Genomic DNA, 12,970 nt, shown 5'->3' with positions numbered 1-12,970 from the left:
AATAATAATAATAATAATAATAGCCTACAAGGAAGGAATAACTGACAACGTGCCATTGAATTACAGAAAGAAAGAAAAAACCAAGGCACCGTCACGAAGTCTTGTTTGGCAAAATTAATATACGCTATTCTGTGTCTTAAGACAAGTTAAGTTAGAACAAGTTCAATAAAACATCTTTATTGTATTTCTACGGGCAGAGGAGAATAACCTAACCAAAAATAAACAAAGAAAACACAATGCAACATTCATAAAACTGTACACATGGAATGCACACATGTGAGAGGGGCTAGTGCCATCTAGTGGTCGCTGATTTTCTGTGGCTCAACTGCGTGTGGATCAATCATTTAATCCCGAATTCCACAGACTCAAATGGAAAGGCATTTGTTTGTGGTTAGTAAGATACATGCATAAAATGTATGCAGTACATGGATAATTGTTCATGCATCTATTAATCATTTTGAGTCTAATTTCATCCCACAAAAGTAGAGCTACTGAAGTGGGTGTACAGTACCACAGGCAATGGCATTTATTCAATATGATGCACAAAATCACACTATTAATAGTAGAACATGGGGTAATTTATTGTAGCTTTTATTAACTTTAAATGAGTCAGGTGGTTAGACTCCTATTTGTGTTTTTACTTCATTTTATAATGCTTGCTAATGACTAATTAATTAAAACTATTATAAAACATTCCCAAGAGTTCTATGGACCCTATCAGACCATATGATTAGCCTATTACTTGTTAACAGAAGTCCGAGCAACAATAAAGACAGGAATCTATATCATCCGATTCAAAAAAGTCAAGATCATAAGAGGCTCTTCTGTTTAACTATGAGTGCTGGACATATTAACATCTTCAATATGCAAGAAATCACATCAACAGCTCTCTAAGATGATGGGTCAAAGAGACAAGCTTCAGGTTGTCCTCATCGTCGCAAAAACCTCTGCAAAGCACAAAACAAGAATTAAACTATTTCATGAGAAATACTTTACAATAGGAGGACAATTCAAGGTACATGTCATTTAAGACTAAATCAGACAGTGGATTATTGTAATGAGTATAAAGGTCAAAGGTTTCTATTTTATAGTCTACCTAGGAACAATAAAACAGATATTTAAACACATATGATCAGGAACCACGTTTCCCATCTACCAGCTAGGCGGAAACTACTTGGCCATATGCTGCAATGTTCTTGCTGCTCAGCTTACTTTTATTAAAAGGGGAAAAAAAATCTTCAGCCTAGTGATTCTTTCACAGGGACAGAGGCTTTCTGTACTACTTCAAACATCAACAAATATTATAGAAAGATTATAAACACTACAATAATAAAGTTATGGGTCAATAAGTTTTTTTTTTTTCTGGAAAATGAATACTTTTATAGTTTTATTCAACAAGGATGCACTAAATTAATCCAAACTGACAGTGAAGACTAACATTGTTTTACAAAATTTGAAATGCTGTTCTTTCGAACAATCTGTTCATCAAAGGATCCTGAAAAATGTATCACGGTTCCCACAAAATATTAAGCAGCACAACTGTTGTCAACGTTGATGATAAGAATTGTTTCTTGAGCCAAAAAAAAAATCAGTATACAATGATTTCTGAAGGATTATTTGACACTGAAGACTGGAATAATGGTTGTTGAAAATTCAGCTTTTTGCATCATAGGAATAAATTACATTTTTAAATACTCAAAAAAAAAAAAAAAACAGTAATTTTAAATTGGAAAATGTAAAATTTAAATTTAGCCAAAAACAAAACAAAACAACAAAATCTCCAACCCCAAACTTCTGAATGGTAATGTACGTACTGTATATGCATACAGTATATTATACTTTTAAACAGCCTACTATTGAATATCCTGTAGGAAACATTATATTTAGCTCTTATGTACTACATTTACCCATTTGGAGGAACATCTCACCTGCACCACAAAGGCTGCCAGTGCAGCAATCACAGCAACCTGTGCCACCTGACGCCAGCGAGCCAGATTAACTTGCTTCAAGAGTAAAACACGGGCCCAGCGTAACTTCTCCGTTGTATGGGGAGGGTAGCGCATCTGATTCACTCCCTCCATGTTCAGCTTCTTAATAAGACAGCTACGAAGGTGACTTAGCTGATCGAAACTGTATTTGCCATGGTAGCGACCAGTTCCACTATTCCCTGTTATACAATTACATAATAAATCAATGTTTTTCTGCCGATTTAGAAATCCATAAAAATGAATAAAGATACTCACCAACCCCACCAAAAGGCAAATCACTTATGGTGAAATGCACCAGACAGTCATTGGCTACAAGCGCTCCACTAGATGTCTCTGATATCATCTGTTTAATGACCTGCGAGAAAATACTAATTGTTCAATTGCTGTTTTACTGTTGGTGGAAATAATGCATCACTCTACCTTTTTACTGGAAGAGAAAATGTAAAGTGCCAGAGGCTTTTCTCGTTCGTTGATGAACTGAATTGCTTCTTTTAAGCCGTTAACAATAACGATGGGTAGAATTGGCCCAAAGATCTCTTCCTGCATCACTTTAGATCCTGGTGTCACATCCCTCAAAACAGTAGGAGCTGAAGCACAAAGGAAAAAATGAACTCATGACAGAATTACATATTTCCTTAACTTTTGCTAAATGAGTGCATACCAATATAACACTCTGATTCATCACTGTCTCCTCCAATAGCCAATGTGCTACCATCCGTAAGTGCCATTATCCTCTTAAAATGCCGCTGGTTGATAATTCGACCATAGTCTGCAAAGCTCTTGGGGTCATTCGTATAAAACTCCTGCAAGTAAATAAATAAGACAATGAGGACAAAAAGTCACATTGTCAAAAGAGCAATAGCATCTAAATGTAAACAAACCTGGATACATTTCTGGATCTCATTAATCACTTTGTCTTGGATGCTGGATTCACAGAGGATGTAATCAGGTGCAATGCAGGTCTGGCCGCAGTTCATATACTTCCCCCAAGTGATGCGGCTAAGGATGCAAGAACATCGGGAAGCAGCATTATACTGAGGAAATTGGTTGATTATTATTATTTGAATTGCTTCAAAGGTTCAAAACAGGTCTTGACTGCATTAGAGTTCCATATCACTTCTCAAAATTATTTCAGTTATATTAAAGGTTCTCACAGCTTATTACAGCAAAAGAACCAACACCCACAAAAACACTGACCGAGCGAATAAATATAACAAGCAATAGGATAAAAATGACAAAATATTACCACGTTTTTCCCACAGAAATGAAATTTTATTGAAATCACGCTTTCTTTCTCCTGCTCTCTCTCCCATACAAACACACACACATACAGTACAGACACAAAGTGCGTTCCATTTGACCATAAGTGGACTTCGAAGTTGACTTAGCAAGGTACAGGTATTCCACCAACTTAAGTGAGATTCCAATCCGAAGGGAGCGTCAATAGGGGAACATCAATACATCACTTTACAGGAAGTGGAGAGGAAAATTTACCCACCAGTTATTGCGCGTTAGTCCAAACTTAAACTTACTTAAAACTTACTTTTTACTTAAAGAAGTTTGAATGAAGCAAAGGCACTCTTGACATTAATATTGAGTTAATTAGTCCCATGTGCGATTTGTAAAAGGCTGTTCGCAGGTATAAAATGCGCAAGACGCGACTGTTAAAAATGCTAATATCTGGTTCACGTTGTGGCCAGATAACCAACTTGGGTGAACTTTTTTTTTCTTCTAATAATTCAATGACCAGTCGTCAATTATTCCCTACATATATTATTATACTTTTATATGTTAGATTATTTTTAGGTTTATATAACTCATGGCAGACTCACCGGCAGGCAATTCTGATGTCACAATTTTTGTCAATATAACAAGGGCTTTTTCCACCCAGTTCTAAAGTCACTGGTGTGAGATGACGAGCTGCAGCTTCCATAACCAGTTTCCCAACCGTGCTGCTCCCGGTGTAGAAGATGTGGTCGAAACGCTGCTTCAGCAGCTCCTGGGTCTCTGAAACCCCACCTGTCACCACTTGATACATCTCCTGAACACAGAAATGGTGATGATAGAATTAAAGGGATAGTTCACCCAAAAATGAAAATTCTGTCATTAATTACTCACCCTCATGTCGTTCCAAACATGTAAGACCTTCGTTCATCTTCAGAACACAGATTAAGATATTTTTGATGAGATCCGAGAGCTTTCTGACCCTGCATAGACAGCAATGTAATTACCACGATCAAGGGCCAGAAAAGTGCGCACAAAAAGTATTCTCCTAGCTTTATAAAATTACAGCTTTATGTTTCACAGAAGAAATTAAGTCATACAGGTTTAGAACACATGAAGGTGAGTAAATGATGAATTTTCATTTTTGGCTGAACTATCCCATAAAACTGTATACTACCGGCATGCCACAGCAATGTCACAGTTCTTGTCAACATAACAGGGGCTTTTTCCACCCAGTTCTAAAGTCACTGGTGTGAGATGACGAGCTGCAGCTTCCATAACCAGTTTCCCAACCGTGCTGCTCCCGGTGTAGAAGATGTGGTCGAAACGCTGCTTCAGCAGCTCCTGGGTCTCTGAAACCCCACCTGTCACCACTTGATACATCTCCTGAACACAGAAATGGTGATGATAGAATTAAAGGGATAGTTCACCCAAAAATGAAAATTCTGTCATTAATTACTCACCCTCATGTCGTTCCAAACATGTAAGACCTTCGTTCATCTTCAGAACACAGATTAAGATATTTTTGATGAGATCCGAGAGCTTTCTGACCCTGCATAGACAGCAATGTAATTACCACGATCAAGGGCCAGAAAAGTGCGCACAAAAAGTATTCTCCTAGCTTTATAAAATTACAGCTGAACCACTGATGTCACATGGACCATTTTAACAATGTCTTTACTACCTTTCTGGGCCTTGAACGTGTCATTTGCGTTGCTGTCTATGCAGGGTCAGAAAGCTCTCGGATTTCATCAAAAATATCTTAATTTGTGTTCCGAAGATGAACGAAGGTCTTACGGGTTTGGAACGACACGAGGGTGAGTAATTACTGACAGAATTCTTTTTTCATTTTTGGGTGAACTATCCCTTTAAGCTTAGAATTAAGCAAGTAAAATGAAAATGACATTTTAAAAATGACAATGTCATTGAATGAAGAATTACAGGGTCCAGGAAGAGAGGCAGGAGCTCCATAACTTTGGCTGTGTGCGAGCTCACTTCTGAAGGTTTCACAACTGCAGCATTACCTACAGAAACATAAAGATCAAAGGCAGCTTTCAGATATGATGATAAAGAGAATATTAGTGAATAGCTACATCTGTTCCTCACATAAAGAAATTGTATGGCTTCAGAAGACTTGAAATATAGTGCACAATTAAGCTGTATGGACTACTTTTGTGATATTTTATGGTGTTTTTTTACCTTTAAACATAGTAATAATTACATGGCATATTGACAGTCTCAACAAACAGTAGATTTGTGCTTTACCTGCAGCAATGGCACCAACAAGTGGTTGCAGGGTAACTGCTATTGGATAGTTCCATGCCCCAATGATAAGCACAACACCAAGAGGCTCTGGCTGTATGTACACATCATCTGCAATGGTGAGAAGGTTTTTATTCACAGGACGAGCAGCTGCCCACTCAGCCAGCTTGCTGACAGCCAGATTGATTTCTCCCTCCAAGCCGAGGATCTCAAACAGCTGTGTTGCATTTGCAGTCTGTGAAAACACAGCTATTATGTTCAATACAAACAGACATCCAAATAAAACATGCAGAGATCGCAATTTTGATTCACCTTATGGAGGTCTTTTCTCATGGCATTGGCAATGTCTGTTGTTTTTTCTTTAATGAATCGCTTTAAGTTTTGAAGTTGTTTAATTCTGTAGTCCAGGGGTTTAGATCTTCCAGTTAAGAAAGCCTTCCTCGCCTGCTGAACAGCCTGCTGCTCCCGAGACATTTTGGAAAGTCGGTCTAGATTGTGAGTCTACAAGCAGAGAAGATTTAATAAAACAAATTTGAGCATATAATACTCTTTTCTAAAAAAAAAAAAAAATTAAAAAAATAATAAAAATAATAAAAATAAAAAATAGAGTTTAAAAAGAAAAACCGCAAAAATGCCATTCTAATTCAATGCAGCATGCATATTTCACAAAGGCCATTATATTTCGGAACATGTACTATACCCTCTTGAAACGTCTGTACGTTTATGACATTAGGAATTCCAGTTAAATTTACCTTTAAGACTTTTTTGTCAGGTCTCTTTTGATAGCTGATGTCCAGGGGTGTAAAGTACTTGTGTAATTGTACAGCCCAGTTTGTCATGAATACAGTGTTATTAAACTTTAGCTATTAATGTTTATAAGCAACTGAAAAAAGCACAAATGTCAGGGCATGTCAAAACTTCTCCGGGCCCCAAAACAGCCTCAGACCGCAGAGGGTTAAAAACGCTTTACTTTACTGGACTAAAGTACATACTTTTTAGATCATCATGATAAAGAAAGCATTTAATAACAACTTAAGCAAACCCAAATGTATTTAGGGTAATACTCTGACAACAGAAGCAACAGGCATGAAAGCAGTAGGGTCTATAAGCAGAAATGTGAACATGTATGACTGTTAAAGAACTTACATTAATTTTTGTTTATTTCAGCTGTTGTCTAAATGGTCTTTTCCATGTGGATTTTCTAGGCGGACGACGTCTGGTTATGTAATTCCGGTGGGTGGAGTTTGTCGGTCTTTATGGAGTTTGGGATTTTGATTCATCACAGTGACTCGAATCTTTTGAATCAGTTTACTAAACGATGCGTTCATATAATTTTACCTCGGTTTTGTCAAATGCTGGGAACGACTTCAGTAAAGCAAGAAAAAAAAGAATTAGTTCAATTAACATTTGGTGTACAGTCCTACATGATCGGCACATTAAGAAAATTGTGATTAAACTTAACAGAGCTTTGTGCTTCACAGGGAAAATCTCTGCGTCTTGATTTCAGACTTTTCTGAGGCGTGGAAAAACGTAGTATTAAATTTGAGGTATTAAATGTGGATACTTTTTACCTCCCTCTAGTATGTGGGAAAATACAATTAAGTTAATTCTTTAAGTCTTCCACACTTTAAGTGAAGTGCAATTTCTATGTACATTTTACATCTGTAACCTTAGACCGTACGATAATGATAAGACTGGCAAGATTGTGATGTGCAAAGCTGCTGAATAAAAGGCAACTTTCAGATGTCTGAAACAGGCAGATTACATTACCTCTGAAGACGTCAACATAACTTCACATCATCAATCTGCGACTGCGTCGAGGTCGTTGGTCTTCTTCTTCTTCTTCTTCTGTGTTTTATGGCGGATATATTATATTGATGTATACCGCCACCTGCTGGACTAGTGTAATCAGCATGGGGAAACATCCTTTTAAAAACTAGTCTAATTCGTTTTATGGCCTTTTTCGGATAAAGGTTAGCTGTATAATATAGATAAATCTATACACAGCAAAATCCCCTGAGTTAAATCAACTCTGCTCACAGTGCTCAGAGTAGGCTACATATTGTCCCAATCTACAGAGTGTTAAAGGACCAGTGAAGCCGAGTTAAAGGGATAGTTCACCCAAAAATGAAAATTCTGTCATTAATTACTCACCCTCATGTCCTTCCAACCCCGTAAGACCTCTGTTTATCTTCGGAACACAAATTAAGATATTTTTGATGGAATCTGACAGCTCTCTGACCCTCCCATAGACAGCAAGGGTACTACCACGATCAACGTCCAGAAACGTAGCTTCACCCTAGCGCCATTTTGGAGAGTATCCACTGAACGCAAACAGTGTATGTTGTTCTGTGTCAGCTGCACCACACGGTTTGCATTCAGTGGATAGTCTCCAAAATGGTGCTAGGGTGACGCGGAGGAGACGAATTATTGAATAAAGTCATTTTTTTCTTTTTCTTTTGCGCACAAAAAGTATTCTCGTAGCTTCGTAATATTACGGTTGAACCCCTGATGTCACATGGATTATTTTACCGATCTCCATGCTACATTTCTGGACCTTGATCGTGTAAGGACCCTTACTGTCTATGCGAGGGTCAGAGAGCTCTCAGATTCCATCAAAAATATCTTAATTTGTGTTCCGAAGATGAACGAAGGTCTTACGGGTTTGGAACGTCATGAGAGTGAGTAATTAATGACAGAATTTTCATTTTTGGGTGAACTAGCCCTTTAAAGTTAATGGGATAATTAAGTGATTAATTAAGTGATGAGTGAGCATAGTAAAGAAAACCCGCTGTTAACAATGTTGAAGATGAACAACTACTGCTCAGGCTTTTAGACATGAAAACGTATCACATAATCCTCAACAGTAGTCACTCTGCTTCAGAGTTACTTTAACACTCTGTAGACTGGGACAATATGTAGGCTACTCTGAGCAGAGTTGATTTAACTCTGGGGATTTTGCTGTGTATATAAAATATAGAGTCCAATTTCATCACTTTAAAAAGCTGTGAATAATGCTGATTAACTGATGAAGAATCATACAATCAATTTTGAATAAATACTTTAATCGACTGATTATACATTTTAGACATTTCATAATCCTCAGTTTCACATCAAAATTAATTACTCACCTCAACTGACAACTACTGTAGACTGTATGCCTATCTTATATTAACCATACATCCTCATATAAAGAGATATAGGCCTATACTAAGAGTAAATCTCAAATGGTTGATCATTAATATCATTGCCAAATGTAAACAACCCTACTACCCCGCTCTAGACTGCTAAATGTAGATTTTAAGGCATTATAAACATTAATATTCCGTAAAACTGCTTTGAAACAATGTGTATTGTAAAAAATGCTACCCAAATAAAATGAACTTGACTTGAAAAAGACAGCGCTAGTTCTAGTAATCTCCAGTTTATGAAGTCCAGATTACTGTGATGTTTATATTGTTGAGAGTAATTATTGTATTTTAATACTTTTCACTTCTTGTCTGTATTCACATGATAATTTACCTGAGTTCACTAATACCAGTAACACCTTTACTTTCCTTGTTATGTTCGAACAGATACCTCCATCGATCCATCGATGACTTCCACATATATAATCAGTATAATCAGTTTTTTCCATTCAGATAATTCTGACGTTGCTCCCATCATTACAAGACTGTGATTGTCAACATCAGGTAATCTCCTGCTGTCCAGAATCAGGTGGTTTGTCTTCGTCTGGCATCTCAGCTGAGACCTGTCCACTATGGGAGACCCTACCAGTAGTTGTGAACTAACTTACCAGTGGCGTAGCTCTCAGCATCACTGATGCACACAAGCCCTCACAGCACATCAAGCTGCAAACCGTGTGAGGGACCCTAACCTATCCTAACCCAACTGTTTTAAACAACCGCATGTCAATCAACCACTCAAAACATCTAACAACTAACAACCACGTAAGTTACGACACATGAAAAATCAAACAGAAGAGTCCAGCGACCACAACACAACAAGCTAACAACCGCACAGAAAACCTTGCCAAACGCATATCAACGCACAAGAAACCACCAAAACATCCTGACAAAACCATGTAGCAATGTGCTAAAAACGGCTTGGAACAACCTAGGAACCGCATATCTACACAATCCCCAAAAACATCTGAAAAACCATACAGCAATGTGCTAAAAACACACTCTACAAAATAAAACTTACTCTACAAACTGAAACTTACTCTAGAAGTATGTAAATGTATATACAGTATTTACAAGTCCCGCTGTGTGGTGCTCCATGTGACACTGTGATGGCTCAGTGTCTGGGCTTCTTCCTTCAGGGTTCCTCAGGCAGGGGCTCTTCACTGATGTCCACGTCTATTCGTGGAGCGAAGCTTCTGCTGGTTGTGGAGAAGCTTTCAGTGATGAGAATATATCCTTCAGGCTGCTCGGTCTCCAGCAGTGATGGGCAGCTGAATGTCTCCCACAGACGCTGCTTTATCTTCAGTCCCAGCTCAAGGCTGTAGGGACGGTGCCAACCACAGCATGTCTTCATCATTGGCTCGGCTACAGAGTGGTAAATGTCCTGGTAGCCCTGTATACTGTGGCCGTGGATGGAGACGGGCTCTTCCTGCTGGCGCAGAGGAGCTCGACATACGTCCACTGAAGAGACTGAGGCTGCTGGTTGGATGTTGGGAAGAACAGCAGCGTTCTTCATGTAGCGCTCTTCCAAACCTTTGGGTTTTCTAGCTTTGGCAGAGATGCAGCTGTAGGTGTGATCTAACCTGATTACAGCTGCAAGCTGTGAAAGCTCACAGGGCCCTTGAATGGAAGAGACGGCCTCCACTAAGAAGGCCCTCAGGTGTGTGGGAAGAGCCCTGGTTCTTCTCGGGCGATGCTGCTCCATGAAGAGGAATCAAGAGAAACTTCACAAACTGACAAATTGATGAAACTCACCAAACTGTAGAGTTGTGAAGAGCTTGTGTGTGCGATCAGGCTTCAAGGCTTCAGGGACAGTTGTGTTGATTTTTTAAAAATCAACTAAAGCTGCTGTACTGACACAGAATGTGGCAGCCTATTTAAATGTAAACAACATGACATCATTAGCAATAAGTCAATTAGAGCAGCATAAGCTATATGTTACATGTAATATATGCTTGTCTATTAGCATCTTCATTTAATGTTCATTTAATGAATATATTCCTCATCTGTGTGTGTGTGTACGCACGCGTGTGCGCATATAGTGGTGCCTGTTAAGGCTAGCATCATTATTAGGAACTCTATGGTTCATGAATCATTTAAGTGAACAAATCATTCTTGCAATGACTTATACCTATCATTCACTAAAGTCTCTTCCTTTTAAAGTGCAAAACTGCTTAGGTGGCTTTTTCTGCCTCCATTGACTGACTTTAGCACAAGCTGGTAGCATTTAAGTATGGCTTTTGAAGGAGCGGTTCATTAGTTGTGAATCTACTGAAAAAAAATCTGTGTTTGGAGTCTGAATGAATCTTGTTTGTGAAGGAATATACATACACACACATTGTTATTCACATTTTATTTTTAATTCTTTTGTTGTCCTTTTTCTAGCTTGGTAAATGTCCAGTAGACCAAATAAAGCAAAAACAACAGATCTGCTCATATTATTTAAGAAATTCTGTTTTTAACCTGTGTCTTGAGTTTGTTGCAGACACCAGTAATGAAAAGAAACTTGAGGTTGTGAACAAGAAATATGGAGAGGCCGAAAAGAAAAATTTGACTGCTCACTTGGTTTGTTTTTTTCTTCCATTAATCTTTTATTTAATCTCATTCCTACTGTTTCAAGTACAGTCATCTTACCCCAGTTTACCTTATATCTGATAAATATATACTTGTAAATATCATGAATATGGTAATCATTTAGTTTGATAGTATATATCAAAGTACCATTCTTTTTCATATGATAAGACACTATTAGCGTAGTATTTATTGTAAGGACTAATAATTTTTCATAACAACACCTTTGTGCTTTCAAATGATATGCAATATATTTGCACTAGAAACACATAAAGACTTACATAAAGACAGTTCCTGATGAATGAGTTTATTGTTAATATTGTTATTATTGCTACTATTACTAATTACTAATTAATACTATTATTTTGTTATTTGTCATCTTCCACATCCTCCAACTTTCCCCTCATTTCTGATTAATTGAGTTCATTATTATTATTATTGTTGTTATTATTATTATTATTTAATTAATTAATTTTTATTAATTTTCTATTATTAATATTTTTATTTTTATTTATTTATTATTATTATTATTATTATTATTGCTATTGCTATTGCTATTACTATTACTTTGTCATCTTCCACATGCTCCAACTTTCCCCTCATTTCTGATTAATTGAGTTCATTATTATTATTATTTAATTAATTTAATTGTTTTTATATTTTTTTATTATTAATTTTTGTTGTTGTTATTATTATTGCTATTACTATTACTATTATTACTTATCACCTTCCTCATCCTCCATCCTCTGATTTTTGTTATTAATGCTATTATTATCATCATTATTACTATTGTAATCGTTACTATTACTATTACGGTTTTCTACTATTGTTATGTCAGTTTTACTTTTCTACATGTTCCTTTGTTTATATACTTCCACCCCTCACACCCAGTCACACTTTACAATTTACCATTATTTTTATAGACTGTATCATGGTAATGTCATGTTTATTATTTGATTATTACCTCTCTGCTTTCACATCTCATGATACTAACCATATTTTGATCTAAACTCATCAGTTTATCAAATCTTTAAAAAAAATGCAAATTTACTGTAATGCCAAGCCAGCAGAGGGAGCCCTCACCCGTGTACTGACTGTGTTCCACTCCCTCTGCTTCCTCTACACTCATTTCCTGTTTGGTTCCTTTATAGCCAGAGACTGTGCTCATGCTCATCGCGAAGTATTGCCAGTTAAACCTGCCTTACCAAGCGTTCTCTATTGTGATTCTGATTGCCTGTTCAGTGTATGATTCTGCCTGTTTACCGACCTAACGTTTACCTGGATTATTCCCCTTGCTTAGTTTGCCTGATCGGACGGATGTGTGTGTTTGGACCTTTTGCCTGCCTGTTCACTTTAGCCTTCTGGATTGCCCCTGTAAGTGTTGTTACATTGGATTGTCATTCTGGTTTCGACCTTCTGCCTGCCTTGACGTTCCTGTTCACTGAAACTGTCCTCAATAAACTCCCGCACATCGATTCAGACTCCGCCTCAGCGTCCTCATTACAATCGCTTAGGAGCCATTCTTGTCTACATCTGCTCCGGCGGTGAAACAATGGCGGACTGATGACAGCTCACTCAGGGCGGGTCTAAGGTAAGACACCAGTCCCGTCTGTGCTGAAACGCTACTGTCAATCAAACAATTGTGGGAGGGCCAGGGTATGTGTGACGTCACACAGACCGGCATCTGAGATCGGCTTGATTTGAGAAAGGGGAAAACATTTAACACGATTAAAAAAAAAA

General features: G+C 37.5%; 1 protein-coding gene across 1 annotated transcript; it reads right to left on the bottom strand.

Moving 5' to 3' along the window:
• Positions 1–410: 410 nt before the first annotated feature.
• On the bottom strand, positions 411–6,378 carry aldh3a2a (aldehyde dehydrogenase 3 family, member A2a). The gene is made up of 11 exons (XM_016539509.1): positions 6,227–6,378; positions 5,787–5,975; positions 5,478–5,709; positions 5,154–5,236; positions 4,390–4,598; positions 2,870–2,987; positions 2,650–2,791; positions 2,409–2,575; positions 2,244–2,343; positions 1,929–2,167; positions 411–947 (listed from the first exon to the last, which is right to left on the bottom strand). The coding sequence occupies exons 1-11, from the start codon at positions 6,311–6,313 to the stop codon at positions 930–932; spliced, it is 1,584 nt and encodes a 527-aa protein (XP_016394995.1). The 5' UTR covers positions 6,314–6,378; the 3' UTR covers positions 411–929.
• Between the last annotated feature and the right edge of the window lie 6,592 nt (positions 6,379–12,970).

Source organism: Sinocyclocheilus rhinocerous, unplaced genomic scaffold (assembly GCF_001515625.1).
Source record: "Sinocyclocheilus rhinocerous isolate Xijiao unplaced genomic scaffold, SAMN03320098_v1.1 scaffold1870, whole genome shotgun sequence".
NCBI classification, from domain to species: domain Eukaryota; kingdom Metazoa; phylum Chordata; class Actinopteri; order Cypriniformes; family Cyprinidae; genus Sinocyclocheilus; species Sinocyclocheilus rhinocerous.
Note: the sequence above shows the minus strand (reverse complement) of the source record. Positions and strands in the feature narration are given on the sequence as shown.

Coding starts and splice junctions, on each gene's coding strand:
- aldh3a2a (XM_016539509.1), bottom strand. CDS start 6,313: ATGACAAACTGGGCTGTACAATTACACAAGTACTTTACACCCCTGGAC. Junction 5,237..5,477: donor TGTTGGTGCCATTGCTGCAG/GTAAAGCACAAA, acceptor ATGTTTCTGTAG/GTAATGCTGCAGTTGTGAAA. Junction 2,344..2,408: donor TTTTCTCTTCCAGTAAAAAG/GTAGAGTGATGC, acceptor ATTTTCTCGCAG/GTCATTAAACAGATGATATC.